We start from the raw sequence: 19,380 nt of genomic DNA, 5'->3' as shown, positions 1-19,380 counted from the left end.
TTAGTCAACAGGCTGATATGAATGAATGCATGCAAGGTAAAAACACTTTCATTGTCTTATAATATGCATTTATTTTTACATGATTATCCCAACAACTCCCTTATGATTTGTTCAGCGATTAATTTGTTCCCAAACCCCTCCTTAGCGTGATGCTAATCTGCACTGATTGGTAGAGTTGATTGGTTGAGTTAAGCGCGAGACTGAGAAAAACGCCCACCATGGCCTATTAGCATTGTTCAAGTAGTCAAAGCGCAGAGTATATAATGTGAGCCCAATGTAGGAGTGCATTAAAGCAATGCAGTAAACACAAACATATTGATGTATTCTTAACCTTAAGTACAAGCAATGACACACATTCAGTATTAATCCAAACAGTGGCACAGGGGAAAGGCGTGTTCAAGTTTTACCGGATCCAGCACATATTTGGTTTTGTTTCATGTCGACACCAATACAAATTGGCAAAATTGAGGAATCATTTAAATGACTCAACTAAAAATAAGTTGTCTTTAAATAAGTCAACTAGAAAAAAAAAGATTTTTAAACAAGGTCAGTGCTTCTGACACATAGACTTCACATAGGCGGACCGTCCCGGTATATTAACAGCCGCCCAAGTATATTTAGTGACATTTTTATTTTTTTATTAGTATCATCCTTTTACACTTTTTTTGTATCCGCGAACAGGAAACCATCCGCAATCAATTAACTAATGGAAAATCTCCTCTCGCCCTATTTGAGACGTCCATCTGGGGTATCTTAATCTCCTTAAAAATCCAGGATTTGGCTTTTAGTATCGCTTTCTACTCCGTCGTCATTTTTATTTTAAGCGTGATTTACTTTCACTTGGCTTCACGGCTGACAGCGCGTGCACAGCCGCAGGAGTGAGAGAAACATATAATTAATTCTTTGATCTAAACATCTCAGATAGACTTTTCTATTTACTCAGAGAGGACAAAATTACATCTAAACTTTCTACAAAATATATGTACACTGTTAGAAATGGTTAATTAACTCATTTGCCTTATTTAAATAATCAACACTTTTTAATCTTATAATTATTATACTTTTTAGACACTTTTGTTCCATAGATGTTTTCATTCCTTTATCACTGATTTCCTGTTTACTGTATATATATTTTTTAATGTGATGATATATTACAAATTTTATACATATCTAACATGCTTTCGCAATACTGTACAAAATGTCAGCAGCTGATTTTACCTGTCAGTGGGTGCACATGGCTCCTGGATAGAATAAAAGTAAATCCAATACTGGATTTTTTTTCAACAGTCTTTAAAAAATAAATCTTCCACCCATTGAAACGAAAGTGTTTAATAAATTAAAAATATTAATAATTGTCGTATATAGATACCCATGTGCCGTGATTAAAAGGTGCGTTTCAATCTGGCTACCACAGCAAGTATATTTCAAACTTGTGGGAAGCACTGAAGGTTTTAAAAATCAGCTGGATGTTTTCATTCACTTGCTGTGTTGTACACTGTATGGAAGGTCATTAAAAACCCATAATAGGGGCTCTTTAAATAAATATATGTAAATGCAATAAATAAATAAATGTTTCTTTTTAAAGAAACATGACTAATTCAAATAACTTTTAAGAAAAAAAATTATAAAACAAACTGTTTCAACAAATAAATAAATAAACAAATCAGTTCATATTGTTTGATAGACCGAAAGGTTATAAAAACACCAATTTATAAAATCATATTTATGACTGAAAAGTCAATAGACATGTTTATTACAATATTTTTTTTAACTGATCCATTAGTAAATTACCTAAAGCTTTCATTAAAAAAAATAGGGTGGCTGCATATTTCCAGTGTCGTAAATTACACTAAATTGAATTTAGCAGAAAATTGCAAAGCTTTTCAAGGAAAATAACATGACTAGAAAACTCCTTGACATTGTGGAATGGTCGGCTTCACAGGTCAACAAGTGTTTTGTCAGCACTTTGATGTTTCTTTTAGCACAGCTGGGATGCTGCATGGACCTACAGTACCAGTATCCCAAACAATCTCTGTACAATATGTACTGCTGTTGCCCTGTTCTTCCTTCGCAACAGTACCTGAGAGTAGTGTTGATCTGAAGGGCTTTACTGAGCATCCTCGCTCCTGTGTCATCAAGTCCGTTCCCACTCAGATCCACCTTTTTCAGACAGGCATTGCTGCCTAGAGCGTTTACCAGCACCGTGCCCCTCGAACGCAGCCTGGAGTCGGCCAGAGACAAACTCTGCAGGGCCTGCCAGAAAACCAGAGAGTGTGTGTGTGTATGTGTGTAAGAGTGAGTTTGCAATGTCTGTGATCTGTAAAAACAGTGCTTAATAATTGATCAAGCAAGGCGATATCTGCAGTGAGAGGACTACGTGCCCTGAAGGAGAGAGATTAGAAAGAAAGAAGGAGAGAGAGAGAGAGAGAGTGAAGGAAGGATGGATGAATCACTAGTGCTGTAATACACACAGCAGACTGTTGAAAGCCTTTGTACTCTATGCGAGTGTGTGTTTGAACACAGAAAGGGTGTAATGTGAGTACAGGAAATAGGAAGCGTTATGTCCATGTGTGTGTGCCTGTGAAACACTTACACACTCTTCCTCCTGGACAAGATGCACCAGTTTCTGCAGGACTTCATCTAAAACCCTGCAAACAGAAAAAATAACAGGGTTTGAGTCTAAAGTATTACTCAGTTTTTAATCTGCATCCACCTTTTTTTCTGCAGGTGACTAAAAATAGATTTCCTGCTGAAAATGTCCATCCTGTTTTCATCTTCATCATCCTGCTAATGTGTGTTCAATTCTTTTTCCCTGTGCAATTTCCTTTTAATACACATAACTTTATTTGTTAATAAATTTTGTGTTCTTTGCTGTTAGGATGGAATTGTTTTGGTTTGTTTTTGTAGGTTCAAGGTTGGAGGTGTACATCTTGCACATGCGTTTTGAATTATTTATGCACTACCTAAAGTGTCAGTTCACCAAAATATTAAAATGTTCTCAATTTTTTTCATACTCAAGCGGACATTTACATTGTAAAAGAATTATTGCTGCCTTAAAACTTTTAGTTAAAACTTTCCATAGACTGTAAAAAATATCGACGTAGTATCGGTGACATTACCCATTGGTTTCTGAAGAACGCAAAAGAAGCTACAAGTAAGCGTGTTCAATTTACGCTAATTTTGTACACGTCATCGCAACGACCAGGGGATACCAAAAAAGGAGCAGGGGCGGAGCTACAGATGCCTGCTAGCATTTTGCTTAGACAGGTTTTTTTTATTTTGGAGAAACGCTTAATACTTCATTCCCTGCAACTCGTTTGTGTTCTGACCACATGTGCTTGGTTGTACACTATATCAATAAAACCCCAATTTTATCCTCCTTACACTGGGTGCCTGTTAAGTTTCGTATTGAATTTAAAATATTACTTCTCACCTATAAAGCTCTAAATAATCTAGCTCCTGTTTATCTAACCAACCTTCTGTCTCGCTATAATCCAACTCGCTCTATAAGATCTCAAAACTCAGGGCTTCTGGTAGTACCTAGAATAGCAAAATCAAGTAAAGGAGGTCGAGCCTTCTCTTTCATGGCTCCTACACTCTGGAATAGCCTCCCTGATAACGTCCGAGGCTCAGACACACTCTCCCAGTTCAAAACTAGATTAAAGACCTATCTGTTTAGTAAAGCATACACTCAATGCATCACCTAGCAGGTTCCACACAGGCTTCTGCATCTTGCTTATATACACTATGAACAGCAGCTACGCTAATTATTCTCTTTATTCTCTATTTTAACCTGGGGATACTCATCCCGAGGTCCTCAGATTATGTGGAGTCACTAATTGGATCCAAGACCAGCGACGAGATGATCCCAAGGTTTCCATATCCGGGACTAGGCCATATCCTGAGCTGCTGCTGCGCTGATGGTCGTGGGGAGTGGAGAACATGAGTCTGATTCCAGCGACGCTCCAGGGACAGACGAGTCTTCGCTGAGGCCATCTTCCAGCCTCCACCGCGGTGACTGAAGCTCTGCACAAGACTTTTGGCCAGCGGAGAAATTAAAATGGTCGTGCCGAACTGAGTCTGGTTCTCTCAAGGTTTTTTTTCTTCACTCCCATCAGGTGAAGTTTTTGTTCCCTCTCCGCTGTCGCGACTGGCTCGCATGGTTCAGGATTGGTAGAGCTACGCATCGATGAATTTGCTCTTCAGTATTTGAACTATCAGTATTGATTACATCACACTGAACTGAGCTAAACTGAACTGTACTGAACTTAAACACTGAAAACTGAACAACACTGTTCCAGTTGCTATGACCAATATGTGAAGCTGCTTTGACACAATCTACATTGTAAAAGCGCTATACAAATAAAGCTGAATTAAATTGAATTGAATTGAATAAAGTGTTTAGACTTTTAAAAACACTGCTGTAATACATTGAGCCACTAAACATTAGCAAATTACTTCCAAACACTTCAAATATATTCTGTGTTAGTTAATGTAGGGCTATTTATGAAATCCAGGCATAACACTGAATGACAGTGTTTCAGGTGACTGTTCTACAGCTAATCAATCTGTCAGATTCTGGAGTGCATTACAGTTCTAAAGAAAAATACAAATGCAAATACATTTATAGAGATGGCTAAATATCTTTTTTTTTCTGCTGTAAAGCCGTTTTAACAGTGGGGTAAATAGAAACCTGTTCTATTATGGAGCCAGAACCAGCAGAATTTCGATAAATTGCAGTTTCAGTTACTTCCGTATTTGCTTCACAACCAAGAGCGGAAGGTTGCCGCTTGGTTAAATCAAATGAACTTCTCTAGTTATTTCAACGATCATTATTCAAACTGACTAAACACATTAAGTTAAACTTGTATAACTTAAAAAAATGTTGAAACCTGATTAACTTCTCAAAATAAGTTAAAGCAACATAAACATATTTGTTGTCTTTACTTTTTGTCAATTTTTTTTTTACAGTGTACAAATTTCTTTCTATGCTCTTCAACTCACAACAACATATTCTGAAGATTTTCAAGAAAAGGCAACCATAAGCTATGTTTCCATCCACCTGTTTTTATGCGCATTTTGGATATGCGCATAAAAAAAGTTTGATAGAAACGCTGAGACGCAAATAAATTTTGAAAATGCGCATAAAAAACTTCTGCGCAAAACTGAGTAGGATAAACTTTTTATTCTATACGAAAAGATGCGCACAAACTACGATGGAAACACTTTTACCGCACAAACTCCAGCATGCGCATTAAAAAAAGTCATGTGATTTTGTTATAAGAGATCATGTGATGGTAAAAATGTGTGTGAATGGATAAAGCGGGCTGAGTACATTATATAACATCTGAAATGTTGTTTTGGTCATTCTAAAACGCCTTACCGTTTAAGTATTAGTGTTATTATATTATTATAGACCTCCAGAATCAAGAACATCTCTGCTCCGTGTCTGACACCTTCAAACGCCACCCTGCGTTCACTGCGTTTCAGTATTGCCTTCTGAGGCGCAGTCAATTATTAGATGAAGAAAATATTGATGCAGCTTTTCCTACTGCTGCAAATTTAGTTTTTATTGTTGATATTTTGCGCCAGTTAATCAGGAAGTGACAATTTTGTTCACTTTGACTTTATTCGCACTTCTTTTATGCAATAATACAGTTTTGTGCATAAAGTTCATTCGCATTTTTGGATGGAAACATAGCTACTGACAAAATTAGAAAAACAACAACAAGAAGAATCTACTGGAGTCAATGGGTGTTTTTTTTTTTCCAACAAGTATATCTTGTTTTGTGTTCATCAAAAGAATGAAACTTAGACAGTTTCGGAACAAGTGGAGGATGAGTAAATGATGACAGTATTTTTATCTTTTTGGTGAACTATACTTTTAATTGGTGTCAAAACGGAACCATTTTCACAGTTAAAAATAAGAAAAAAAAAAAAAAACACTGACTGAAGACGACAAACCTAGCAGATGCTAGTGTAGAAGCATTTTTGTGGACCAAATTATATCCAAAACAATTTTTAATAAGTGTAGTACATTCGTAAGGATTTTTAAGAGACAAAAAAACAAAATAAAATGGACAAGGATGACACTTTTTAGTAGGCATTGAGGGTCTGTGTTAGTAGACAACAAGAAATAAAGTACATTTTGAAAGGCTATGTGTGTTCGACTGTGGCTTAAAATTACTACAGTATGGTAGAAAATGTAAATATACTTTGGCCTATATACACACACATCTATAAACTCAATCAACTCCAAGATTAATGACACTTCACACGCCTCCCCCTAAACCTCCTCTGCCTCCCTGAGAGCCTTCTACTACATTCGGTGTGTGATTGCAGATGGTTTCACAACCTTTTCTAATCTGCTTACCTCATCTGCCTGTCTCAGAGTGCATATCTGTTGTATCTGTTAATCTGTGGACTGTGCGTAAGCTCTATCAACATCTACTGTATGTCATGCTGTTGATAATCACAAAACATCATTTCGATTAATCCCTCAGTCTGTGAAAACAAACACACGACACTTGCAGCAATGCATTTACAATTGCAGCCTGACAGGGAGGCAGGCAGAGTGATCAGGTGTTCGAAAATTAAAACTGAACACGGTGAATGAGTTGTTTAAAGCGATCTGTTGAATGTTGAAAAAAAGTTAAATAAAACGTTGTGTGCCTTCATTTTGATTAAAAGAAGAGTGTATACATTAATTTCATACATAAACTGTGTATTTTGCAAAACTCTTTGAAAATTCACGGAAAATCAAAGCTAAATATCTAAACAAAATAAATTCCAAATTTAAAGTTGATATCTCAAAATTTAGCTTTCAGTACAATTTTGATTGGCAGCAGTTCCAAACATGACCTCCAGGTGACATTCAGTTTACACTGATGACCACACTATGGTGCCCCCTATGTTCTGAGAAATATTACCTTTTTTTTTCATATTTTTGACAATATTTGTAAAGTAAACATACAATTTAAAATTAGTGTGGGCAGACTGGCGATATTTAATTTGAATTTAACCCCTTTTTATTGTTTTAGGTCAGTAGTTAACTAGGTGATCTGTACAACAAGCCCTGCCTTCTCGTGGACGTTTACAAGTACTCTAGGGCAGTGGTTCCCAAAGTAGCGCTGAGTGGTTGACATGGAGAAGGGTTGCTAGATAATGGGGGGGGGGTGGGGGGGGGGGTGGGGGGTGGGGGGGTGGTGGGTTGGGGGGTATCTCTTGGCAATTTCCAAAAATCTAATTCATTATATTGAACTATATTTTTGCAACCCCTAGGGTGATTACGTTAAAGACACAGTAATAGCGTCAGATGCAGCACATTGATTTCATGGCATCAGGTTAAATTTTCTCACGCCTTTACGGTACTCACATACACTAAAAATAAACACAGGTCACAACTGAACATGGAGGTCTTTAAGTGGTGTTCTTCAAAATTAAACAATGAATAGAATTGGGCCTTTTGGTATGTGTGCAAGGTTATAACCACCTCAAAGAATATTGGAGGTCATGAGTCACTGGCATTGTTATTTTGGGGGTTGAGGGCTGAAAAGTTTGGGAACCACTGCTCTAGGTAATATAATTCAAATTTGCAAAAATGTAGACCATGAACCTCTAGTAGAAACGTGCAACAAAATGTACCCAATGTAACATATTTTTCAGAAATATAGGCTGAGGCATGTAATTTTGATGAGCCTGGGCTGGCAAATTATGCTGCAAACAAGCAAATAAGATAATGTTGATGAAAAGTGTGTAATCTACAAATAACACGGTTACATGTGTGTGTGTGTGTGTGTGTGTGTGTGTGTTTTAATCACAAAATTCTGGTAATTACCCCCACAAAATCAGTCATTTTATCACAAAAATAAAAAATTAAATAAAAAAATTCTCTGTCATCAAACTATTCTAATATTTTAAAATCCATATTTCAATCCATGACAGCCTATTTGCCAGATCCAACATTAAGTGGCAGTGACACTCATATCTGATTGCACATATAATTGCTCTGCAGAAAAGCAATTTCAGTATTTGCTGATGATATTCTGTGTTATGCCTATGGTAATTATGTGAAACATCATTACATCATTATTCATTTTTCTTTGGTTTAGTACCTTTATTCATCAGGGGTCGCCATAGCGGAATGAACTGCCAACTTATGCAGCAAATGTTTTACGCAGTGGATGCCCTTCAAGCTACAACCCAGAACTGGGAAACACCCATACACTCTCACATGCAGGCACACACATACACTACAGCCAAATTAGTTTATTCAATTTACCTACAGCACATGTCTTTGGACTGTGGGTAAACCAGAACACTCGGAGGAAGCCCACAAGAACATGTGGAGAATATGCAAACTCCACCTAGAAATTCCAACTGACCCAGCTGGGACTCGAACCAGCGACCTTCCTGCTGTGGGGCGGCAGTGCTAACCACTGAGCCACAGTGTCAACCCTATTATATTATTATATATCAGAAAATGCTTCTATGAGGAGCTTCTATAGACCATTTTGAGTGGTGTAAACAATAAGAGTGGTCTTAATGTAAATCCTGTTTTAGATTTTTAAATTCCATAGCTTCTAAGAATCCAGAAAGCTCTACATATTGATCTTTTAATGACAGCTGTGTTTACAATAATTATGACGGACTCACATCCTGTTATAGCTCTAAAATACTTTGACGACAAGCAGATACTGTTCATGGAACAATGATTTCGCCATATTGAAACAGTCTATAAAGGTGAAAGTTGGCTTTAAATTATTGTTATGCAGAAAAAATATAAACTTGCTCAATTATGTCAGTTCAGTACACTTTTCACAAAACAAATTGGAAAAACTCACATCATTTAATTGTCTTTTTCCTTGTTTTAATGTTTTATAATAAATAGATAATACTAGGAAAGTAAAAAAACTAAAACAAATGAACAAGGAAGAGGGAAGTGGGTGACACCCCAAAGATATAATGTATACATTAAAGCATTAACTGTATACCTTAACAATTATATGTACTGTATATAAAATAAAACAATATACGTATATGCACAAAAACCTTGAAAGTGTATACTCATCATACAGGCTATGCAATGTTTCATGGTAGTGGGCGGCTGTGGACTCTTTTTTTTCTTGATTTATTAGCTGCATTTCTCAGATTTCTACTCAAGATTATGGAGCGTGTCGTTCTTCACCTGGAATTTGTCTATTAAATATGATCTATCTAAAATGATGTTGTAATTATGCTGACTGATGGTGCTCAACAGCAACACAAGCCCTCGATTAATAACCTCTGAGTTCATTGCAGGACTGCCTTGAAAGGTTTATACAGTTAAAAATCTATTTCCACCCACTGAGAAAACTCTTGTCCCTTTTCAAAATGACAATTTAGACCATTTAGAAAGCTCAAATAACATTTCTTACTGTAGGATTCATTTGACAAAAATATGAGTTTCACATTTCCCACTTGCCTGCCAGGCTTTCATTGTAGGTACACAGCGGTAAACACATTTTTAGTTTTTTTTTGGTAATAGACAGAATCCCACGGATGCTATAGAGCTTCAGCTATACTGAACCTTTGAGTAAAGCACTGCTTTATGCTGCTTCAGTCAGTAAAACTGCCTGTTTGTATGTTACTTTGTACGCATACTTCTACCAATGTATACATATATCTCTAAGTTTCCCTCCCTCTCGGCCTAGAAACAAGAATAAATAGACAAATTATACATTCAGTATAAACAATATTTTTTCGTAATGTCAATTTCATTTCAAGTTAAATTAGCGTGTGTGTGTGATTGTGGAATGCATATATTTGGTTTACTTAACATTAATTATAAAAATTACTTTACAATATAAGTCACACCATTCAGATTCAGATCATTAAAAAAAGAGACTTGAATCCTACAAAACATGGTAAATATACCAATACCTTGTAGTTACCTAGATAGCGTACTGCATGCCCCCTTAGACGGGAAGCATTGGTCTCCTCTATTTACACTCACCAGCCACTTTATTAAGTACACCTGTCCAACTGCTTTTTAACGCACATTTCCAATCAGCCAATCACATGGCAGCAACTCAATGCATTTAGTTGCTGTTCGAGCATCAGAATGGGGAAGAAAGGTGATTTAAGTGACTTTGAACATGGCCTAGTTGTTGGTTCCAGATGGGCTGGTCTGAGTATTTCAGAAACTGCTGATCTACTGGGATTTTTACACACAACCATCTCTAGAGTTTACAGAGAATGGTCCCAAAAAGAGAAAATATCCTGTGGGTGGCAGTTCTGTGGGTGAAAATGCCTTGTTGATCCCAGAAGTCAGAAAATGGCCATACCGGTTTAAGCTGATAGAAAGGCAACTGAAACTCAAATAATAACTCAATACAACCAAGGTATAAAAAAGAGCATATCTGAATGCACACATTCAACCTTGAGGCGGAGGGGCTACAGCAACAAAAGACCAAACCTGTCAGCTAAGAACAGGAAACTGAGGCTACAATTCGCACAGGCTCACCAAAATTGGACAACAGAAGATTGGAAAAACGTTGCCTGGTGTGATGAGTCTTGATTTTTGCTGCAACATTCGAATGGTAGGGTCAGAATTTGTTCTCAACAACATGAAAGTATGGATCCATCGTGCCTGCGGCAACTCCGTGATGCTATCATGCCAATATGGAACTAAATTTCTAAGGAATATTTCTAGTGCCTTGTTAAATCTATGCAACAAAGGATGAAGGCAGTTCTGAAGGCAAAAGTGGATCCAACCTAGTATTAGTAAGGTGTACCAAACAAAGAGGCTGGTGAGTGTACATTTTTACATGTAATGTTATTAATAATCTAATTCACAGTGCTGATTTTTGTACCAATTAACTATTAAGGGGAGTTTTTTGTTCACGTACCTTTCATTTTGGCCTTTTCATTAAGTGTTTTTTCCAACCCTGGCTTATTCAAAATACATGCATCAGCCTACATTGTTTGCAAAATGGAAAATGAGCTACATTTTGTTGCACGTTTCAAGTGACAAATCCACTAGAGGGCTCTGTCTACATTTTTGCTAATCTAAAATACTTAGGGTACATTTTGTTATACCTTTTAGATACATTGTAGATTGTAAAAGTGCTTTAAAAAAGGTGAAAATACATTTATTTTCTTGTACAGAAATGCAGGTGGCTTACCATACAGATCACCGAGCATACTACTGATCTTAACCTTTCCCTAAACCCAACCAATAGTGTTTTCAAAAGCAAATGTAAAAGAAGACTACACTGCAACCACTTAGTTTTACCTTGATTTTGCATTACATTTATTTCTTTTGTGAAACTGTGCTTTACTGGAATTTCACTGGATTGCTTTGCATCACAAGTACAACACTGTACAATGTGAGCTACTGAGCAAACTGACCATGCTGTAAAAGTTGTCCATACAGAGATATATAGGTGAGGCTAAAATATTTGATAACAAAACATGAACACTGTTAAATTGTACGGTATTTACTTGCTTTTGTGCACAAAAAAATAGTCCTTTATTGGTCAATAATATGTTCCTGTTAATATAATTAGTGTGAAAAGGAGCAAAAGTTGTTGAAGTCATACTGCAATCAAACATATTTTGAAGTATGTTTTTGCATTTGCCCCAAAAATGTAGGCTGAAGCACATGTTTCCAATGAGCCTGTGTTGTTTTTTTCAGTCTAGTGGAGGTGGGGGGATGCCAAATTACACTTTAAAATGTTTCTTTTATCCCATTTTTATTAACTTGTGTCAGAAAATTAAAACTTAAGTGTAATTTAAAATTAGTTATTCCTCTTGCACTTCAGCAGCATTTACATGAGCCAATCATTAAAGTTTTATTCATATCTATATTCTGTAGGTTTTTACACATCGACAGCCTGCCACAGCATACTGAACCTTTGAGCAATGCGCTTATCTGGAAGCTCCTTCAGGCAGTATAAATGCCTATTTGTAAGTTATCCTGAAGGCATGCATCTGCCAAACAAATAAGTATGCATATATCTCTATCTTCTGATGTGTATCTTTTCAGTCTGGGAACAAGTACCTGCCCTTGATGTTAAAGTTCTTGCCCAGGAGCAGGTGTTTTAGGGACGGGTGTCTGGAGAAGGCAGGAATGACACACAGCAGATCCCCATCCAGCCCTGAAACCAACACAGAGATGTACAGGCAGAGTCAACGGGGAATAAAGCAAATGCAACAGAGGGGAAAGAGACGGGCTGAAGGTCGGTGGAGAGCAGACAAAAGCCTCCTTTCATTTATGCAGTTAGATGTCTCACCGTTGTCTGAGATGTCCAGTGTGCTGATGCAGGAGACTCTGGGGAAAAGGTCCTGTATTATCCCTGCTCCAGCAGACCTGAGCTGAGAGGCAGACAAACGGAGAGAATGAAAAAGAGATGCGCAGAGAGGGTGGATAGAAAGAGCCAACACTCAAACCTATAACATGTATAATTTATACAAGCACGCACTCATATATTTTCCAATAGCTCATCTGAAAGAGCATGCTCCTGCCAACACCAAGGTCATAGGTTTGATTCCCAAGACTCAACTCACATATTGATAAAGTACACCTTAATAAACAGTCACGTCTGGCAAATAAATTTATGTAATTCATTTTTTGATATAACAGAAAATCATGTCACTGTTTGAGGCTGATTTTGATATTTCAAGACAAGAGCAAGTTGTATTTTTCTTACTACATGATATTAGTCAAGGTTTTTGTTATTTATTTTTTTAAGTAACAAAGTGTTGTACATTTATAATGGATAAAAAAACAACCAAAGACTTACAGTGCCTTCAAAACTCATCTGCGTCAACCAAAAACTGGTCACACTTTAGTTTAGGTCACAATTCATGGTATTAATAAACCATTAACTAACACTGCTAGCTCAATAATCTATTAATTAGCTGTTTATTAATAGTTAGTAAGGTAGCCGTTGGGTTTAGGTATTTGGTAGGCTTAGGGATTCATAATAAGATTATCTTTTATAACTACCTATGAACAGTTAATAATATCTCAATAATTGGCAGGTAATAAGTGCCAATTAGTTAATAATGTGACCTAAACTAAAGTGTTACCAAAAATAAATAATTGAAAAGCCGCACTCTCAAACATCAAAAATCAAAACCAAGCAAGGAAAGTGACAAGCAATTGACTGAAGTAAAAAGATGCAATTGTTTCAGTCACATGTTGACCACTGTCAATGCCAAGCTAATTGTCAATGCATTACCTCTTGCTTATGTCTTTTTGATTTTTGATGTTTGAGAATTTGCTTCAGTTATTTCTTTGTGGGTAAAATGAGTTTGCTGTTTCCACTTCCACTTTCACTTTTTACATATTGGAAAGCGCATACTGGACAAATCCAGTTTCACATATATATTTTTAACGAATATGGCTGATCAGACACATAATTGTTTGCTTTTATTAAACAAATAATACACCACCAAGCTACCCAGAAAACGACGGGATAGTCAGTGTGTAATGGACACATGGACACACAGAGAACTTCTATAAGCTCCTTGCTTAGGACTGATGCTTTTAATGTAAACTTTTATTTTCTTTATGTGTAATCAGGTGTTTTGCAAAAAGTCTCTTGCTCATTTATTAATATTATGGTTTAAATACTCCTGCAATAAATGTTAAGTACTACCAGAGCTAAACAAGATCATAGATGGTTTATGTTTGATGTCCCTGCAAAGCTAATTTGGTGTACTAAACGATTTGCCTATGCAAATTACTACGTTATGGAACAAAGACTATAAAACGTGCCTTGGGGGAGTTAACTTCTCATTGGTCAACTAGGCTACCGGTACAAAACCACCTTTATAAAAGCTTGTGCCTAAGGCCACCGCTCAGACTAGAACCCATATCAGTGTAAACCCAGAACTAGAATCCAGGAGAACCCCAGAGGACTCCAGATAGTAGGTGGGGACCCAGTCAAAATGGGTTAATCGCACAGCTCAGACATTCCCATCTCCGATACCTTTCTTTCCTTTATGTCAAGAGTCTAGTTAAGTTTAGTTGACAACAAAACCAGTAATCAACATGACTAGCCCTTTTGCCACTTCAAAACTTAAAACAACGACCAACTCCATCCCACTCCAAGCCTCGCAAGGACAAAGAACTGACTAACAGTAAACTATGTGCTAAACAAAGAGTTCTTCACATCACAAAAAGAATAGGAAGTAACACTTCCAGACTACCGCTGAAATGGTGTAAACTAAATGAAATTGGTCTTACAAAATCAGGTTTTTCCATCATTACACACTCTTAAACTCCTAATTTTCTTCCTTTACTCTTCTCTACAACTGTATGAATGTGTGTTTGTGTTAGGTGTTAGTTTCTGTTAATCAGTCAATAAATATTTATTTTGTATAAAGAAAAGTGCCTGTGCATATGTATGAATCTAATGTCTTAAACTTCGATCTTGTTACCCTGCTTAAACATAAAATGGGTTGTTATTTTTGATAGCGATAGCCGTAATTGAAGTCAACTGTCCATTCAAAAGATCTCTGGACAATTCGTTTGTTCTGATTTAAAGAGTCAATTCTTTTGAAACCCTGTTTAAATTAATCTACAATTCACTTAGAGCTAATTCCCTACATTTTAGTAGAGGTTTTTAGTATGTTAATACTAAAACCTCAAAAGGTTACACTTTAGTTTACTTTACAGTTAACTAAAGTTAAAGTTAAAGTCAGAATTATTAACCACCCTTTGAATTGTTTTCTCTTTTTTAAACATTTCCCAAATGATGTTTAACAGAGCAAGAAAATTTTCACAACGTGTCTGATAATGTTTTTTCTTATGGGGAAAGTCTTATTTGTTTTATTTCAGCTAGAATAAAAGCAGTTTTAAATTTTTTAAACACCATTTTAAGGAGAAAATTAATAACCCCTTTAGGCATATATATATATATATATATATATATATATATATATATATATATATATATATATATATATATATATATATATATATATATATATATATATATATATATATATTTTTTTTTTTTTGATAGTCTACAGAACAAACCATCATTATACAATAACTTGCCTAAATACCCTAACCTGCCTAGTTAACCTAATTAACCTAGTTAATCCTTTAAATGTCACTTTAAGCTGTATAGAAGTGTCTAGGAAAATATCTAGTCAAATATTATGTACTGTCATCATGGCAAAGATAAAATAAATCAGTTATTAGAAATGAGTTATTAAAACTATTATGTTTAGAAATGTGTTTAAAAAAAATCTGCTCTCTGTTAAACAGAAAACGGGGAAAAAATAAACAGGGGGGCTAATAATTTTGACTTCAACTGTATGTTGCAACATGTTACCTGCAATTAGGCATGGGTCAGTACAAGATTCTGAGAGTATGACATCCTTGGATAAAAATATCACGGTTTCACAATATTACAACTGCTGTTCTAAAATATATACATTTTAAATGTCTGTGTAAAAAACAAAAACTTTTTCCCCATTGAACATGGTATATTTTATTTTAAAATGTATTTTTTTTCAAACAATACACATGTCAGGCTAAATAGTTAAAATAAGTCATGGACTTCTGCTGTCTTCATTAGTTTCAAAAACACTGATTTCTTTACAACTTGAAAAGGCATCTTTGGATATCTCTCTTTTCTTTGAATATAAAGTAAGTCACTGCAATGTTCAGATCTATAGCATGCTTGGATGTTAGTTCATAATCGATTTATTTCTCACATATTTCCTGAATCATGGACTTACCAGTAGCTTATGATGTGGAAGCTGTTTTTTTTTTATTTCTGTATGGACAAATTCAATGTAATAGTTGTAAAAACACATAAAAATACAAATACATTAGGAACAGTATAAAAGAAAATTTAACGGTTTCAAAACTTAAAAACTGCAGTAAACCTTAAAACTGGTTATCGTTCCATGTCTACCTGCAATACTCTCATTTAAGTATTTGTACAGCATTATAGACTACTGTAGGCTAGGTTTTGTAGAACAGGTTGTACTAAGCTACAAAATTTCTTAATTAAAATAAATAGTCACACTTAAAAATAAAGTTACATAACATTTATTAACATCAATTAAGATTGAACAATACTTGCACGGCTTTCATTGTTTATAGTTCATTTTGATCAACGTTTATTGCATTATTAAAATCCAACGTTAATAATAATAGTTAATGGGAATGTGGTTAACAATGACTAATAATGAATGACTGTATTTTCATTAACTAACATTATCGAACATGAAAAAATACTGTAATAACTATGTTGTTCTTTGTAGGAGTTCTTTTATCATTGACTAATTTAACCTTCCTTGAATGTGTTCCCAAATAAAGAGTTAATAGACATAATACCAATATACTAATGACTGTTGATTAGATGTAGTTGTAAAGTTAATTATATGGCAAAGAGAATGTCTAAAGTGGATCGAGCACATCTGATTATTGGGTCTATACTTGGGATTTCACATCGTAACTAGAGAGTTAAGCAAAAGTATTATTTCTGCCAGAACTTTACAATAGACAAATAAATAATGTACACGGAATGCATTTTTATATTGACCAGAATTTCAAATCGCTCTTGGAATACATTTAAACACTTCAAGATCTGAGCAAGTTGTCACTGTTTTTTACTCTAGGATATTCCTCAAGGCTTCTTTTTTTGAAGGTCAATTTCTGAGAAGGAACATGCACTGTGAAGTACTGTACATTCTGCGTAAATATATTTTAAAACATCCACAGCATTTTCAACAAAAACTCAGTACACCTAGACTGACTCATCTATTTTATGGTGTAAATTGGACATATCTACAGCTTTGTAATATTTTAAAGTTATTTAAGATGTTATTTTTTTTCTCATAAGGTTACCCTTTATTTTTATGGTGCTCTTTAACAATTATCTTTACTAAGTTGCAACCTTTGCACCATTTCACCTAATACTCATTAAAGTATTAGTACAGTTTTAGTCGACTGTTAGGGTTGGGATTAGAGCAAACAATTAAATTACTTACACATTTACTAAAAAAAAATTGAGACATTCTATTAAAAAAGATACAATTACACTTATAAAAATGTGAAGCTTGTCCTCCTCAAAAAATAATATAAAACAAGCCTAAATTATACAACTCAATGATAGAACGCATCCTTGATCAATGTCAGCTTCTCCTCCGTCAATTGGTGTCATTACCTTTTAGCCTTAAATGTGAATTGCAAGCATTGTATGTTAAATTTAGTGCAAATGTAACAGGACTCTTATGGGACAATTGTAAAATAGTATTTATTTGTGGAGTTTATTTATAATTTCATTTTTTTAATTGATTAAAGTGATTGATAACAACTGAAAATGGCTATTTCTGAAGTTTTTTCCAGCACAACAAAGCTGTAGGTACAATTGGGCTGAGGACAAGGACAATGACAGAGTTTGTAAATTTGTAGTGTTAAAAGAAAAAAAAAATGTAAGAAACTAATGAATGACATATTCCTGTACAGTACAACCCACAGAAATCAAATATCAGTCCATTTTAGAATTCTTTTGGCATGAAATACTTTTTATTCACTGTATTTATGTTTTTATTTTAAGGACATATAGTGTACGTTTCTGGTAGAATGTCCCAAATAAAATAATACAAAATAAAAATACAAATTACAATGTTACTTACTGACAGTGGAATGTATGTTGGAAGACAATTGAAATAAAGTGTTATAAGATGTTATACTAACATTATTTATATGACTTGCACTCGACATGTAGTTGCAAAGTTACTTATATAGTCAACAGAATGTCTAGAGCAGAGAAGCCCAAAGTAGGGCCTGTGGGCCAAAGTTGGCCCATTGTAACCTTTGATTTGGCTCACCATCTCATCTGAAGAGTGATAATGATGGAGAGGCGATTGACTTTGAAAGAGAACCTTTTTAACTGATTTGTTTTATTGCCGAGCTACAAAAAAGCATGTTTTTATTAAATGTTGTAAATGAATATGATTTCTAAACATGTAAATACTGTCTCTTGATGAATAGAAGACTATGCAGAAGAAATATTTGATCAAGGCAAAAACTCATGTAACTAGATTCTGTTACAAATGAGAATGTTTTTGTTTTTACTGTAATAAGTTCATTATAAAATGTAAAACAAGCTGTATAAGTTAAAATAAAGCAATGTTTTCTAGTTATGTTTAAATATTATTTAGTAAATTAGGAAATTGCCTATGGGAGCTTTATTTACCTTCAGCTCACTAGCCTCAGTCAAGTTAGGTTTTTGCCCATTTCACAAAGAAATCATGTAAAACAGGTTACCAGTGGCTCTAAATAAACTAACATATTAAAGCCTTTTACAGTTGCCTTACTCTGCTAAAACGTCTTTAACAGTATTGAGAACAGAAAAGGGAATGAAAAATACTATAAAACAAGCAGAAACTCTAGTGCCACTCGATACAAATAATAGGTATTCTAAATGTCAAGCTTAAACAAATTCATGTATGCGAAACTAACAGCATGTGGGAATTGTGCTATACATATTATTCTATTACTTGACAGTAATTATAAAAGTTGAATATGTTGGAATAAAAGTCACAGCGTGATTAAGATCATTAATAAAAGAGACTTGTATCCTGGAAAAGTGCAGTAAATGGATTAAAACCTTATTCTGTAGTTATTAAGATACTGTACTGAATAACCCCTGGGACAACAAACCCTGGTCTCTTCTATATATAGCTCTTCATGTAATCTTAATAATTTTTGAATCAAAATTATTTGCACAGTTGAGCTTTTAAAGTCAGAAACTACAACTAAAAACCCTTTTAAACAAATTCAGGCTTTTCTTTAAGTGTTTTCTTCTGTCCAGTGTGAAGTAAACATTCACAAACATTTTTAAGCGTTTCTTTTATGGCACTGTCATTTTGTGTCAGTATGGCCCTGTTTACACTGTCAGGTATTGATGCCCAATTCCAATTTGTTGCCTAAAGCTGATTGTTTGCCTGTCCATTTACACATTCTTTGAATTGTGACCCATATCCAAATCATGTGTTTACACTTGCCATGCAATTTATGACGGTATGCATCCGTAAAGGCGGGTTCCAGCATCTGCGCCACACTAGCCATGATGGAAAAAATAGTCTTGCTTTTAGCTCTGCGAAATATGAGAAGTTCGCCCAACTTTAAAATGATTTTGAGGTGGAGGAGGAGGGAAAGGGCCATTGTTGCAGCTGGTGTCTTTGGTTTATATATGGTGACCTTCAACATTTAGAGGAATTTGTGCAACCTAAACTCATTCTGGAAACGTATCCCCGCGGACGTTTCTGGAGACCGCGATTTACGTGGCTGAAGGTACGTAAGTCTGCGTTTAGTTTTTTTCGAGCGAATGCTGCGGGGCGGTGTGGCGGCGCTCCGCCCCT

The 19,380-nt window shown here is 35.2% G+C and overlaps 1 protein-coding gene across 9 annotated transcripts in view; it reads right to left on the bottom strand.

Moving 5' to 3' along the window:
- The window catches only part of carmil3 (capping protein regulator and myosin 1 linker 3), a 174,169-nt gene that overhangs the window by 44,338 nt on the left and 110,451 nt on the right, over positions 1–19,380 (bottom strand). For all 9 annotated transcript variants that reach the window (XM_073911468.1, XM_073911473.1, XM_073911489.1 and 6 more), the window contains 4 exon segments: positions 12,276–12,357; positions 12,044–12,140; positions 2,594–2,648; positions 2,081–2,253 (listed from right to left, as the gene is read on the bottom strand). In XM_073911468.1, the coding sequence (XP_073767569.1) occupies positions 2,081–2,253; positions 2,594–2,648; positions 12,044–12,140; positions 12,276–12,357 (407 nt within the window).

This window comes from Danio rerio, chromosome 2 (genome assembly GCF_049306965.1).
Source record: "Danio rerio strain Tuebingen ecotype United States chromosome 2, GRCz12tu, whole genome shotgun sequence".
Taxonomy (NCBI): Eukaryota; Metazoa; Chordata; class Actinopteri; order Cypriniformes; family Danionidae; genus Danio; species Danio rerio.
This window is presented reverse-complemented; position numbering and strand designations above follow the sequence as displayed.